The sequence below is a fragment of the Terrapene carolina genome, unplaced genomic scaffold, assembly GCF_002925995.2.
Source record: "Terrapene carolina triunguis isolate 2854851 unplaced genomic scaffold, T_m_triunguis-2.0 Scaffold234, whole genome shotgun sequence".
Taxonomy (NCBI): Eukaryota; Metazoa; Chordata; order Testudines; family Emydidae; genus Terrapene; species Terrapene triunguis.
In genome coordinates this window covers 6,958,031-6,972,905 of record NW_020664585.1, presented here as the reverse complement: position 1 = coordinate 6,972,905, position 14,875 = coordinate 6,958,031, and the positions used below count along the sequence as shown (strand labels likewise).

General features: G+C 40.1%; 1 protein-coding gene across 5 annotated transcripts in view; it reads right to left on the bottom strand.

Annotated features, from left to right (window-relative positions):
- Positions 1-5,219: 5,219 nt before the first annotated feature.
- The window catches only part of KDM2B (lysine demethylase 2B), a 174,417-nt gene continuing 164,761 nt past the window's right edge, over positions 5,220-14,875 (bottom strand). For 2 of the 5 annotated variants that reach the window (XM_024196190.3, XM_024196192.2), the window contains 6 exons: positions 14,037-14,075; positions 11,412-12,085; positions 9,280-9,443; positions 8,575-8,736; positions 7,204-7,422; positions 5,221-6,617 (listed from right to left, as the gene is read on the bottom strand). In XM_024196190.3, coding sequence (XP_024051958.1) covers positions 6,436-6,617; positions 7,204-7,422; positions 8,575-8,736; positions 9,280-9,443; positions 11,412-12,085; positions 14,037-14,075 — 1,440 coding nt within the window. In that variant the 3' untranslated portion in view covers positions 5,221-6,435. Of the gene's footprint in view, positions 6,618-7,203; positions 7,423-8,574; positions 8,737-9,279; positions 9,444-11,411; positions 12,086-14,036; positions 14,076-14,875 lie in introns of all 5 variants that reach the window. The other 3 variants (XM_024196193.1, XM_024196194.2, XM_024196191.3) reach the window with 2 other exon arrangements.

The following is a 14,875-nucleotide window of genomic DNA, read 5'->3' as shown; positions in this document are numbered from 1 at the left end:
TTGAGCGTAAGGAAGGAAAAACAGGATTAAGAAGAATTGTAGTTTAGTGTTTTGAATCAAGACTAGGGTAGTGAACAAAGTTGCCAATTACCTCTCTGGTGACCCCTGTGAAATAGATTATTCAGTCCAGTTCCTAGATAGTATCAAACCACCATCAGGGGCAATAATTGTTCCTTTAGAATTCAAAAATTTCCCTTAAAGGGTCCCCCAGCTCAGTGAAAGTAGGTTTTGAGGGAAATAATGGAGTGTAGTAGGAAGCCAGTATTGCCCATGACCTTTGCTGTAATCTGTTCTAGGGCTAGATACTTAACAGTATAACCACTTTCTTTCTTTAGGGTGAGATCTAATGGCAGTTATTGAAATGTCTTTAACATTATCCAGTGACAACTTTAATCTGAGTTGAATTTTACTGGGCAAATGGTGTTGCACAAAAACTAATATTGCCATATTGTATAGTGGGTTTTTTTATATACCTGGGTATCTTTCAACTTTCTCTACAACCCACTATTCAATTCCCAGTGTTCACCTAGTTTGAGAAGGTAGGGGTTTTTTTGGCAACTGGAGAAATTAGTATATTAAAAATACTCTTGGTTTTCTGTGCAGTAGATAGTTGGAGGTATACTGCCTCCCGCACCTACTTGGGCCTAGAATGTGGTCTAGAGCCAGGACTTACAGGGGGATTTCTGTATTATTTTGATAAAAGTACAAGATGCTGAAGTGAGGGAGTAAGTGCAGGAAAGATACTCTTAAGCTAGATTCACATCTTTTATGGATGGTGGGTGTGGTATGTGAGAGAGAGAGAAGCTAGCTTTAGCACTGCTACTCTATCTTAACTACTTTAACAGAAACGGAGCTTTGAGTTTTTTTTTTTAAATTAGACTCAAGTGCTGCAATTCAATCACAGTAGTCCATAATAGAGGTGTAGTAAGAGTTGGAAATGGAAGACAACCTATGTGCCTAGCTTACCGTATTCTACTTAATTCTTTAAAATAACCAGCCAAAAACACCCCTGGAATCTTTATTGCACAACCCCCTATCATTCTTAAAGAAAACTACTCCAAAACTTTATGCACAAGCTGGATATTGGCTAAACTAGCAAATTTGTCAATACTTTTAAAAGTAACAGGAACTATAAAAACAGCTGCTGATGTTGGGTACAATTCAAAATAAAATATGCAGTTTACAGAGAATCTTTAACAGACATTACTGCCTATTTCAGAAGGGAGCAAAACTCTGGCTTTATTTTTTTTAGAACTTTCTAAAGTTACTGACTTCTTAAAGTTCTTGTTCAGTTGGTAAGTTAATGTAGGGGAATGTAGCATATGCATTACTTCCATTCTGAACAATGGCTGAGAATTTAATAAAGGTTTGTAACTGGTCTGGGGTCAGTCTTATGTCTTGTTTTTTTTTAACTATTCACTATCCCCCTTATACTGACTTAGTCAAAGCATAGAATTCCTTGTTTTTAATAAATCCCCTGTGGGGGTTAGAATGGCCAGACTGCATGCTTTTGAGCAGCTGTATAAAGGATTCTCATGCACCCCCTAGATTTAGCCAGGTGTGCACAACCCTCACCTGTAACACACTCACTTTTACTCAAGCACTCACTACACAGCTCACCTTGAACTGGACTCTTTAGTGATGTAACAAGATTGAGCACAGTATTGATATACTTGAGTACTACCTTGTGAATGACAAAATGAGTATGCTTACATACACAAGGAACAAGAAGCCACCCCTATAACAGTAATAAGCTTCAATGCTATCCTGATGTAGCCAACCCCCTTCTAAAATCACTTCCCTGCATTATCTGAAGTCTTTTGTTGAAACAGTGGTGTTGCCTCAAGCCTATCTTGCATCCTAGTGTTGTTCACAAGTAGTATAGAGTGAAGGCAGCTACTTAAAATATATAACAAATGAAAGAAAGGGGAAGTTGACAGTAATGAATATAAATCACACAGCTAGGAAATTGTAGAAAATTGATAGGGCCAACATCCTTAAATTCCTTAAGTTTCTTGCTGTGGCCCATTTTTTTATTCTTAATATACTTAAGGAAACCAATCTTAATGGTACTGGTCCATTACTAGAAGGAAGTGGTAGAGGTATTCAGTAAATATTTTTGTATTTAGGAAAAAAACAGCAGTACCTGATATACTAATGGAGTGGAAAGTTTCTCAGGAGGATATTAAACAGCAACTGCTAAAGTCAGACACTTCAAAATCAGTTGGTCCAGATAACTTGCATCCAAGAGTTTTAAAAGCTGATTGAGAAGCTTGCTGAACCACTAATCCTGACTTTTTCAATAAGTCTTCAGTCAGTGGGGATGTTCCAGAAGTCTGGAACAAAACTAAGGTTGTTCCCATTACTTAAAAAGAGAAAACAGGATGACCCAGGTAATTAGTCCTATTAGTCTATCATCAATCCCAGGGAAAACAATGGAGCAACTGATATAGGGCTTAATAATTAAATGTAACATAAAAATGCCAATCAACATGGGTTTACAGAAAATAGACCGGATCTGTCTCTTTTTTTAGAGGAATTAAAGGTAACTGATCTAATATATTCTAAGGCATTTGACTTGGTACCATGAGACATTTTGATTAAACTATCATGATAACATTAACATGATACACTGAGACCTGCCAGTTTTAATGTGTAACTGTCAATGGGGAATCATCAATGAACAGCTCTGGTTCTAGTGAGGTTCCACAGGGATCAGTTTTTGGCCCTATGCTATTTGATAAAAATGTTGATCACCTTAAACAAAAAAAAAATCACCAAAAATCTGCAAATGACAAGTTGGAAGTGGTAAATAATGAAAGTACAGATCACAGAGCAATCTCAATTACTTAGTAAGATGGGTACACTTACATGTTTTAATATGTAGATTTAGCCATATACATCTCCAAAGAATGTATGCTATACTTACAGCCTGGGAAATAGTGACTCTGAAAAAGATTTGGGGGTTGTGGTGGATAATCAGCTGAACATGAGATTCCAGTATGACACCCCACAGCACAACAGAGGAATCTCAAGTTGGCATTGGGGCAACTGCTGTTAGAATATTGTGTCCAGGTCCGGTGTCCACCATTCAAGAAGAATTTGGAAAATTGAAAATGGTTCAGAGAAGAGCCACAAAAATGATTGAACTATTAGAAAACATGCCTTATAGTGAAACTCAGAGCAGTAGTTTAAAGAGAAGGTTAAAGGATGACAGCCTGGGTTACAGTAGTTGCAGTTGAACAGAAAAATCCTTTATCAATTCCAATTGCAGGCTTAATCCCCATGGAACTGGAGGCTGATAAGCCTCTTTTAGAATCACTCAGTATGGTCTGCCTGACAGCTGGAAAGATGTGAATTAGAAAATTGATAGCAAAGCTATATTTTAAGACAAAGTATCTGCCCTCCAGAAGCTGTAAGTTCCCACAATGTGGACAAGTAGCAGCCTGTGAATGAAAAATCTAGCTCTACCTCTCCTATAAATTAAGTATAGAAAGTGAAACTTAAGCAAGAACTATAGACACGCTAGCTGTAGTAGCATGTACCCTGGTGGGCCAAAAAATAGAGAGCCCAACAGACTGTAGTAAAACAACTTCTAATACACCATTTTATCAGCTACACAAAACGATTTTCCCCATAATGCTCAGGCAAGTCCAAAGTTTTCTAGAGAGGCAGGCCCCAATTGGTGCCCCATTCTACAACTCCCCTCTTCCCCCAAGTTGATTGCTGCTTCTTCTGCCACCTGCCAGGGTCAGTCACTTGCCTCCGTTTCCTTTTTACATTTTTCCTGTCTGTAGTGCCTGTGTAGTAGCTAAAACAGACAGGAGCATAGTAACTTTTTTCAAATTGATTATCCCCTACATATAAATACCTAGATCCCACAGTGCTTATCAGTGGATCTTAAAGCGTTTTACAAAAGAAATACTATTATGCCCACTTTACAGATGGTGAAACTGAGTGAGCTTGCCTGATGTCAGTTTTTTATGCAGGGCATCTTACCAGTTGTTTGAAAACAAAACACTTCTAAAAAGCTCATCATTAATCCAGCAACTAATGTAGCAGTTACAAAATCCATGCTGCTTGGCTACCTCCATCATATTTGGTCACTTGTTGCATTACACAGAGTTGTACTGTTTACTTACCTGAAGGTTCTTAGAGCTGAGATTATGCCTTGTACATTCTGTAATGGTCAAGCACACTGTTGGTTTTCAAAATGTTCATATCACAGGAAAGATATTCCATTAAAGCTGAATTTTGAAGTAGCAGAATTAATCATTCTTCAGAATAAAAATCATTTCAAATAAAAGCAATTAAGAATGGCAGTAGGGGGTTCCACATCAAGATGTATTCACTTTATAGGTAAAGATGTTTTTTCTAACTACCAGCACTGCAAACACAACAGGAGCGAGAGTCATGCTGGGTTGAGAATGCAAGCCTAGATGGACCACATCTCACAAGTCCAACAGTGAAGGTGCTTCAATCTGTTCTGACATTTTCCAGGTCTTATCCATCCTACCATTTTCATGTTTGACTGCCAGTGCACACGGTTTCATTGAACTGCCCACAGGAGTACATCCAGGTCTTCTCATAATAAATTGAGTTCCCCACAATATACAGGTAGTTGTGTACTCATCCTTCCAACATTCATTACCTTTCACTTGTCAAAGAATTTCATCTAGCAGTTTTGCTTCCCAGCTAGTGAGACGTTGGGTCCTTCTGAAATTGCTCATGAGCTTTAGTCTTGTCTCATCTAAATAATTGTTACCTGGAATTTATGCCATTTTACTGTTTAATACAGATATCACCTGAGAAAATAGTAAACACCACAAAGCTCCAAGGTTCTGGACCAGAACTTGTCAGACTTTTTGGAAATAAAATGATCAACTCTCTCTCCTTTATCAGCATGCTTAAAGAATTCTGGTATGAGAGATACATGACTTTATGTACCATAACTAGTGAAAGATGCTTCAGGCCAGAGTAGGTCACTTTACACTTGCAACCCTAGAGTGTTCCGTGTCCATTGTGCCATTTTCTGCTCAATGGTTTTGCTTATGCATAACAAACTTCACAACTGATCATACACAAAAAGAAATAAAATCCAGCTCACCTCAGTCTTAGATGGTGGCTTTGCAGGGCTAAGAGCAAAACACAGTAAACAACCTGGTTTTGTTCCTAAAGGCAGAAAGTCATGAGAGTACACACAGGGAACAGAGCTGTTAAGTAAGAAAGTGGTATGCAGTTTTGTTTTGTTTTTAATAAAGTTACTCATCAGATGAGAACTGCACTGTAAATACTTTTGACTCTGCATCAAAGAACAATTTTTATGAATTCAAGTTTGAATAGAAACCCTCTTAGGCTTTATCTGTTTTTGTACAATTGTTTATACAAATTCAACAAAGGTAAAACTGCATCAGGAAATTCTACGAAAACAACACCTTACAACAATGGCACTTATCAATGCAGAATTTTACAATCAGGAAATAACCATGTTATAAACCTTAAATGAGAACTCAACTCACACTTCAAAGAAAGAGGAAAAAAAGACTATGCTTGACCATTTATTCTACTGTTTGACTCACTGTATAAATTAATTTCATATGGAGTACAAGAGCTCATGCTACAGAGTGAAACCCTCCTATGTGCAAAAGCTGAAATTGGAATTTTTAAAATTTTGAGAAAAAGGTGATTTCTATACAGATAAAACTTGGCATAGTGTCTTACTTCAACTATCATTTACACCTTATTTCCATAACATGCTTATGTCACTTCTGAAGTATACAAAGCAGGATATAAACTTCCATTAAAACATGCTTTAAATTGAAAGTATTAACCTACTTTTCCTGACCTGGGCACGTTTGCAGATGGATATTGTGTCTACGAAGTATAGGTTAAGTTCTCGCCTACTGTAAAGATAAAAATTGGCAATCCAAAACCAAAACACTGGTAATGCATTCAAAACATTGCATAAATAACTTTTAAACAATTTTGTACAAAAATATTTCTGCATAATGTAAGATGTAACAAAACAAAATGTGTTAAGAAGGCAGAAATGCAGTGTGTGGTCCACTTTAATGACACCAACTTTTTTTTTTGTTTTAAGAAATGAAGAGCAGAAATTAAATTTACACTACCCAAGCACATGCGGTGGTACTTTAAACAACAGATCAGTCTTCTTCCAGGTGTGAACATTTATCATCAATAACAGTCGCCTTATGAATTTGCATAAGAGTCAGTGCAGGACATCCCAGGTAGACTGAATTAAGTGGCACAGGTAGAAATTCTTAACATGGGTAGTTTTAATGATGTTCTCTCCTTGACAGGACTGTAAAATCCAATCTTTGATATTTTCTGGTTTCCCAATTGAAAATAAAATCCCTACATGTTCTTAGTCCCTTCCCCACCCCTTGCCCCAATATTTACACACTTGTCCTTTAACTAACTCAGTTTTTGAAGAAGTTTCTCTTCCACCTGACCAAACTGAACACTCACGGACATCTCTGCTATGAACTGCTCACAGCCTTCCTTTGTCACTTGCTTGCAGTACCTCAAGTCAATCTGACAGATGTTTCCACAACGTTTAAAGTAGGACAGGCACTGGTCAGTAACCTTATTGCAATCTGTTAGGAAAACAACAAAGGGGAGATAAATTAATCAGTTTGTCTTAATTTGTCAATATCAGGACAATTTATACAGACTGTGACATGCCCCCATTTGCTCTTGTATCGTTGCACTGGTCAATAAAATCAATGGGTTAAAGCCACCAGCTTGATGACAATTCTCTGATCTTTGCAGTCAGTTGTGTAACATATTGGATAAAAATGCAAAACAAGCCAGTTTCATGAGTGGTGGCAAAGGGGGCTTAGAGTCACATGGGGAGGATGGATAAAGTAAAGTGTGGGGGTTTCTAGCCCGAAGACAAGGGAGAGAGCTTTCTTTTATGCTGGAGAATTCAAAGTGGACAAAAGGAGAAATGCTGGTTGTGTTTTTCCCCAGGAAGGATCACATGAGCTAGCGGGGGGGGGTCGTCTATGGCTAATAGAGTGTATGAAGCTCTTTCAGGGGGAAGGAGGGAGATAGTTGAGTAAACTCTCTCTCTCCCCTGCAATTTGTACTCTTATATTTCATACAAATCCAGCATTTCTCATGCCACTACAAGCTCTGGTACAATTAGGCAAAGCCTCACTCAGACCTCCCACCACCTACCTGATAAATTAATTTCAGTTAAGGAATCACGCGTGGTGGTTCCTACTGCAGTCAGCAGGTTAATAGACTGATCTGACACATGGTTACAGTAACTAAGATTGAGTTTGGAAAGCAGAGGCATGTGCCTAATGATCAATCGTAAAGAAGCATCTGTAATATCCAGACCAGCCAAACGCAGCTCAACTATGTTCCGTAGTTTACTTCGGTTGTCAATTTGACCTGTAAGACAAAAGTTTTTTTGTTTGTTTGTTTTTTTAAACTACACTCCAGTTTTGCAATCAGCAGCAGATTAAAAACCAACCCCATACAAAATGCACTGTAACTTATGGTGCCAATGCCCCCAGTTTATTTAAATGGACAGTTAAACATACACAGAAGTGATTTAAGTTACCTACTGTTTCAAGGAGCCCTCAAGGTGACCATCAGTGAGAGTACATTTTCCTCCTCTGTTTTTTCACTTTTAGCTTGTACATTTGACAGCACTTTACCTAAAGTCCTTTTCACTGTTTCCCCTGGCAGTCAATCACTTTCCCCTTTTTGCATGGGTTCCACACAGCAATGGGAACAAAAGAACAAAAACTGAGGTCTGACAAACCCAAGCCCAACTCAACAGTGAGTCAAAATGGAAGACTGGGACTTATTTCAGCTCCAGTAGTGCAGTCTGTGAGATGTGAAATGCATTTTGGCTCAATATTTTTGATGATAGCTTTGTTAATGATTTTGATAGAGCTATTTGTAACCATCAGCATGCAAGAGTCTAGAATAATTTCCTGTTTGCACAGGCATATGGACAAATCCAAACCCTGATGGGGGGGAAAGTGTGGTCCCAGTAACATAATTAAGGGTCCAAAGACTTGAATGGAATTATTCATAGGAACAAGCACTATGTATTTGCAGGTTCAGATCCAGCATGTTTGGTAGATCACACAATATTGCTCTGAGCTGATATGAGGCCTTGATAAGGCCAAAAAAGCTACTGCTCCTCTGAATTGAAAGACAAGATTTCCACACTTTTAAAGTATACATGTTTGCAGCCTGAATGGAGGAAAGTCATTTGCTGGGAAAGCTGGCACAGCAGATGAAGTGAGTGGCCAGAGGCCAGAGGCCATAGTCTGTTGCCTAGGAATTTACCACAGGATGTCCAGAAGGACTGGCCCACACATCTCATATATGTCAGCATTCTACAGAATAGGGCCCAGATGGTCAGCTAATGTAAATTGTAGTAGCACCACTGACTTCAAGGAGCTTTGCTGATTTATTACAGCTGAGGATCTGGCCCCAAGAAATGCAGTGTCCCACAAACCAGCTACCACCTATTGGCACATGAAAGATACTTGCCAAGCTACATTAATTAATAAATCAATCAGCTACCTGGCCTGTTATCTGTTGGTGGTGACAAGAGGTCTCTCATTTGTGCATCTTTTAATCCTTCCACCCACTGAACATCCAGGGTTCGGAGTAAAGGACAACTGGAACTACAAAGTGCTGAGACGGCTATCCATGAACATCCTGATAACAGCAGGTCTCGTAGACCTGGAGATACAAACAAAGGAAATGCCATAGTTGATCCTAGTGTAGAGTCCAATTTAGGTTAATTTTAAGGATAAATGTAGTACTGGTGACAGATCCTAACACTCCCAAGAGTCTGCAATCTTCTAACCACAGAACAGAGCTAACACAGGCAGCGACAGGCCAAGAGTTCCCACAATGCCCTGTCACTGTACTTCACCCCTGATCTGGAATATCCACCACTATGTGTGACTATCTCCCTAAAGACAGAGTTCTCCATCACCCATTTGATCCTAAACTTCTCTTAAGAGGCTGGTTAACAAGGGTGCTTATAATAATGATTTGGACATTTTTCCATTAGGACCTATCCCACTCATTTCATATAGGACTCAACAATCATCACATAATTTCCAGTCATACTGTTGCTGTAGGATTCTGTGTCCTAATACTTCTCTCTGAGGCCACTTAGATCCCTTTTGTATCATTACACATTTCACAGAGATTTCTCCCTAGAGACTTCCTTTATATCTAAATTGGGATCAATACACCAGTCACAATGTCACTTACCTGGGAGTCTGTTGATGAGCCAGCTCAGCTGTTTTTTAGATATGTTTGTCCAGCTAAGATCAAGGGTTACAGGCTGTCTCCTGATAATGCCACTGAGCATAAGTGGAGTGATGGATTTACAATGGTTTAGATCTATTTTGGTCCACAATCTTTTATCACAGCACCTACAATAACACAATTGTTAATTTGGGATTTGCTTTGAATTTTGTAATGCCTTAAGAGTGAAAAATAGCTGAGAAACCAATGTAATGGCAGCAGCTGAGAGATCTGTTTGAAGAGGCTAGGGAGAGTCATGCATGCATTCAAGCAGAGACTATTACACAAGTTGAAAGCTGCTTCAAGTGTTTTCATCAAAGCCAAAATGTAAGGATTTCTTCCCAATAGATGAAACCCTGTTATGGGAGGGATTTTCAAAGGTACAGTCCCATTGACTTTCAGTGGGGCCTGTGCTCTTAAGTCACTGATGAGCTTTTGAAAATCCCATCATATAGCCTCAACAAACCAGAATAATTTCTTATTTTTCTTAGCCTTTGGATTTGAAGGTCAGTTTTGACCAAGGAGGTGCTACTGACTGTTCTGATTTCTCCAGTTTTCCTTTTAGCTAAACTGATGAGTCTCATAAGATGGAAATCTCCATCTCTTGCTCTGCATCTCTATTTCAATCCTACACACACAGCTTCTGTGTCTCTGTCCCTTCCATGTTGCTACAGTTTGCTATGGACAACAGAGCCATGCAAAAATCCTAACGAACTTGCAAGGTTTACCTAGCATTCGGAAACATTGTACTTAGCTGGAGAAAATCTGTTTACAAGCATCTTGTAAAATCACCAAGGAATCCACAGCGGAAGCAATTCCATGGACCTTATTCTCCACAGAGTTATCAGCTTGTCAATTATCCTATTCATTACTGGGGAGTGCCATGAAAGAGTCTGTTATCTGCCTGTCTGGGTAAATATTAGAGTTTTGATACATCTGAGCAGCCAGCCAAGAGGATGCTTTATTGGAAGTTCAGCCAAGTGTATAAACATGGCTATGAGATTCATAATATACATTACAGCTTATTGTTGGGTTATGGTCATTGACCTATTGAGTCAATTTATATAAGAGCCCCAGAGAGAGACACAATAAATGGCAATATAAATAATTAGCATGGAAAATATACTCTGAGATTCTCTACCAATGAAACTGCTGTTAAAAAGCAGAGGGTTGGGAATACAACAAACAAGTTCTTTCCACCATGTGCCCTATATATGCAAAAATAATCTTAGAACAGCTTGAAGCACCTCTGAAATCAGTGAACAGGGGGCAATGGGATATCTTGTCTGAATCTCAGGAGGCGTTTAATAACTGGATGGAGGAAAGACTCAAGTTAATGGCAGGCAGGTATCTAATGATGTCCAGATTCAGGAATTTCTACTTCCTATACTAGTACACTGCTCTATCTGCTGTTGTCTAACTAGAGGATTTTGGAATACAGTTGGCATGAGAGAGACATATAACCACATAACATACCAGCCTTGTAGGTGATCTAGAGTTCTCAAAAAAGCAGGCCAGCTCCTGCACATACATACCTCACCTAGAAATATTTAAACTATTTTTGATTGAACTGCATTGAGAGAGAGATATCTGCTGTGGTTTTGTTAAAGGCCAGCATTTGTGGTCATACCCACACTCCATGTGAACTGAGGAGAGCATCGTCTTCCCCTAAGGCCCGGTCCACACTAACCCCCCAATTCGGACTAAGGTACGCAAATTCAGCTACGTTAATAACGTAGCTGAATTCGAAGTACCTTAGCCCGAACTTACCGCGGGTCCAGATGCGGCAGGCAGGTTCCCCCGTCGATGCCGCGTACTTCTCTCGCCGAGCTGGAGTACCGGCGTCGACGGCGAGCACTTCCGGGATCGATCCGAGATCGATTTATTGCGTCTAGACAAGACGCGATAAATCGATCACAGAAGATCTATTGCCTGCCGCCGAACCAGGAAGTAAGTGTAGACGAACCCTAAGACTTCACACATGCTTAAATCCCCTTCAGGAAGAAGAGAAATTAGTAAATGCTGATTATTCTATACCTCCATGAATCACATCATGAAGTAAAATACAACCAGTATCGTCCCCCTCAGCTCCTTACCATCTGTTCCAGGTCTTACAAACTCTCATACAGATGCACAAGTCGCTATGACTGAGGTAGCTAAAGACAGCCATCCAGACTTCCCTTTGCATCACATGGGCTGCCCCGTCATCTAGGGGGAGTGAGTCCGGAGGAGGGCTGATGGGGGGTGGCCTGATTACATGGCGTTCCATCTGAATGCATTTGGGAGGAGAGAGCGAAGGTGGTGGCCGGGTAATCACCCTAGGTGTGCTTCGCAGGCTTGGCACAAGCTGGTGCCTCAGCTCCCTAGGAGTCCCATTTAACCCTTTGCTGAACCTGTGGAGTCTCTCGCTATTGCTCAGAGCACGTTTGGGCTCCTCATTCTCGCTCTCTGGCTCAGATTTGATGGGTTGGTGGTTCTCATTGGCAAGGCTGTTCTCGGTTTTTTGGATCTCCTGATTGAGCTCCTTGCTGAGCTCTTTGCTCAGTTCCTTATTTGGAAGCCGCCTTTTCCGCCTCATCTTTATTTTCTTCTTGTCCCTGGGCTCAGCACTTTCGGTGCTGGGGCCCGCAGTGGGAGAGCTCGACCGTGACTGGTCACTCTCCTTGGACTTTGGAGGTGCTTCTGGCAGATCCTCCTCGGGTTCCTGTTTAAAACGCCGCAGGGGTTTGGCCATGGCAGGTCGGTCATCTGTAGCCTTCCATGATCGCCTCTGAAAAGGAAGACTTTGAGGCTTAGTAGAGCTGATAATTAATGAGTTAGTGCCACAGGGCCTGCAAACAGCACCTTGTGCAAGAGGACATGCTTCCCAGCAGCCTGCACAGAGGGCAATAGAATAAAGGACCACATCCAAACATTCTCCTGACTACAGTGCAACGTTAATAACTGGTGGCACCACGCCTAAGATGGTATTTTAAAGTGGCATTGTATATTAAAAACCGTAACTTCAGGAGCAACCCTGAGGACTCCAGGGGACTGTTTTATATTTAACATGGATATTCCTGAAACATCAGGACAATCTAATTTTTAAGGATCTGCTGGTAGCACAGCAAGTGAGCACCAGTTAAACAATTAATATATGCACCAGGTAACAACACATTGTAAACAAATGCTCTCTTCCGAAGGAGATCTCTGTTGGGTAGGAGAAAACTGGCTCAGGACACTGTGGTTCAGAAAGTAAATTTCCCATTTTAAAAGATGGCCACTGTATTTCCTGATATGCGGTCAAGACCAGTGGTTTTACTCACCCAAGCAGCAATGCAGGCTAAGAGTACTGGGTTCATTTGATTTAGCAAGTTTTGGAACATTCTGTATTGCAATTACTAAGCCACATTCTTGGCATACTGCTCTTCTGCCACTTACTGCTGGATCCTTGAGTGGTAGCTACCCCTTTACATCCCAAGGAGTGCACTGCATTGTCTCAGTCTCTCTCCAGCATAGTATGTATATATACAAATGGGTGATCCAACTGACAGCCTTGATACACTGCTAGTCTGATGAGACTTGAAGTTCACAGAAACTTTGATTTAAAGTGGGGCTGTGGGGGGGTTAGCTGGCACCTTCCTCCCTGCTCCAGTCACTTTTCATAAGCAGGAATCACACATCACTTGTCTACTTTAATCAAATCCCACACTGACGTACGTTGGACACAGTTGCAAAAGATGTGCAATACCATGCCAAAAAAGGGGAAGATTTCAGGTCTAATCTGATCACTACGAGCAAGAGAGAAGTTGACAGTTGTTAAAACTAAAATGAAACAGCACTGTAGTAAACAGGGATGAGGTTGGCAAAAGGAGGTGTGACATTATCAACACACTGATTATTATGCCAGAATTTCTATGCTGCTGCAATAAACTATATGGATCTAATAAAAGGACATGCTCCTAGCTTTTAAATGGGGATGTATCATTAATGCACAGCCTTCACAGCTTTTTTTTTTTGGAGCTTTAACCAAAGTTACAGGGGACTGAACTAAGGTATTTAAGATTACAGAGGGATTAGCGAAAGATGATCAATCCCTCCTTTTTTACATCGATTACAGGAGAAAGAGAAGTTACTGAAAGTTAGTGACAGGTAATTTAGATTAATTAAATGGAAACTTCTTCAGACAGTCACCTTATGGCATTCTCCATCCTAGGATATCAGAATCAGAAACTAGGAGCTGGATAATTTAATGACCTACAATAACATTTCTAATCATATGCTAGTGTATAAAAGGTAAACAGATCATCCTTCGAGCCATCAGTGGATCACTATCAAGGTCGGGATAGATTTTACCTCTTGCACCATTACACAAATAGCCAGGTGGTGTTATTGGGTCTGGCAAGATTGGTGCATGTAGGGAGAGCAGAACATCAGTACAAAGAAGAGAATTTTACTCACTGGTCTTTGAAAATGACATAGCCTATGTTTTGACAGCATTTTAGTAGAGGATTGTAGAATAGGAAATATTTTAAAAAAACTGAGATCAACTAAACTCAGGTGGAAACCTCTGTGTGCATTCAGAAAGAGGGTGTTTTCTGATTTTGAGATGCAAATATGCAGTAAAAATGGCAGCAAAGACACAGCAATGGGATTGCTAAAGAAACTGAACCACCACGCAGCTCAGAGAACACAAGAGGGAAAAAAGTGGAAGCACACAAATTAAAGAGGTGTCAAAGTACCTTTTTCCTGAAGAGTTTCTCTTCTTTACCAAGTTTTAACTGTTTCAGGAAAAAAAAGAAAACAAAGGTTTTATTTTGTGCAGGTATCTAGTAAAAATTCCTACTATACCAATTTTCTTCAATTAATAGCTAGTTTGGTGAGTGGTTACAGCAAAGCATAATGAAGTGGACAGGTTAACCCGCTACATAATAATCAAGCTACACTTTGTTTCTTGTCTTTCTGAATATTAATGGTTTGTTGTTTTCAGTAGCTGAAGTCCATTAATGAAGATTTAACATCCCCCCATAATCTCCTCCCCAGTGCACTGTGGTGTCACTCTATGGAACCATCAAAGTGTACCACATTCTGGAGGCGTGTAGGAAATGCGTACCAGCATCCTTTAAGTCAAATAGTTTTTAGTGGCCATGAAGGCAAGCAGATAACAGCACTGGCTAGAGACCAAACACATGTGGACTGGCATTGTGCATGCAGCCCCCCTACTCTGCCTCTGCAACTTCAATCCCTACCTGTATCACCTATTTCAAATTTTGGGCTGTTTACCATAGTGAATGTATGTGTCAAAACTAGCACAAAAACTCCCATTAAACACAACTGAAATCACCACACATTTACTCATGACCAAAGTCCCCCTTTTCACTTCCACAGACAAGCTACTCTGCAATCCCTAGATGTTAAATAAAACTAATGCATTTGAATGCTTTCTGGCCCAAATAAACTGTGCAAGTCAGATTTTAAAAAGTTGCCTAAATTGCAGCTGAAAGCAATGGATAGATTCCTCCTTCTCTCTGTAAGTTGGGGAGAATATTATCTCAGAGATGCTGTAAGGATCAGTTACTTA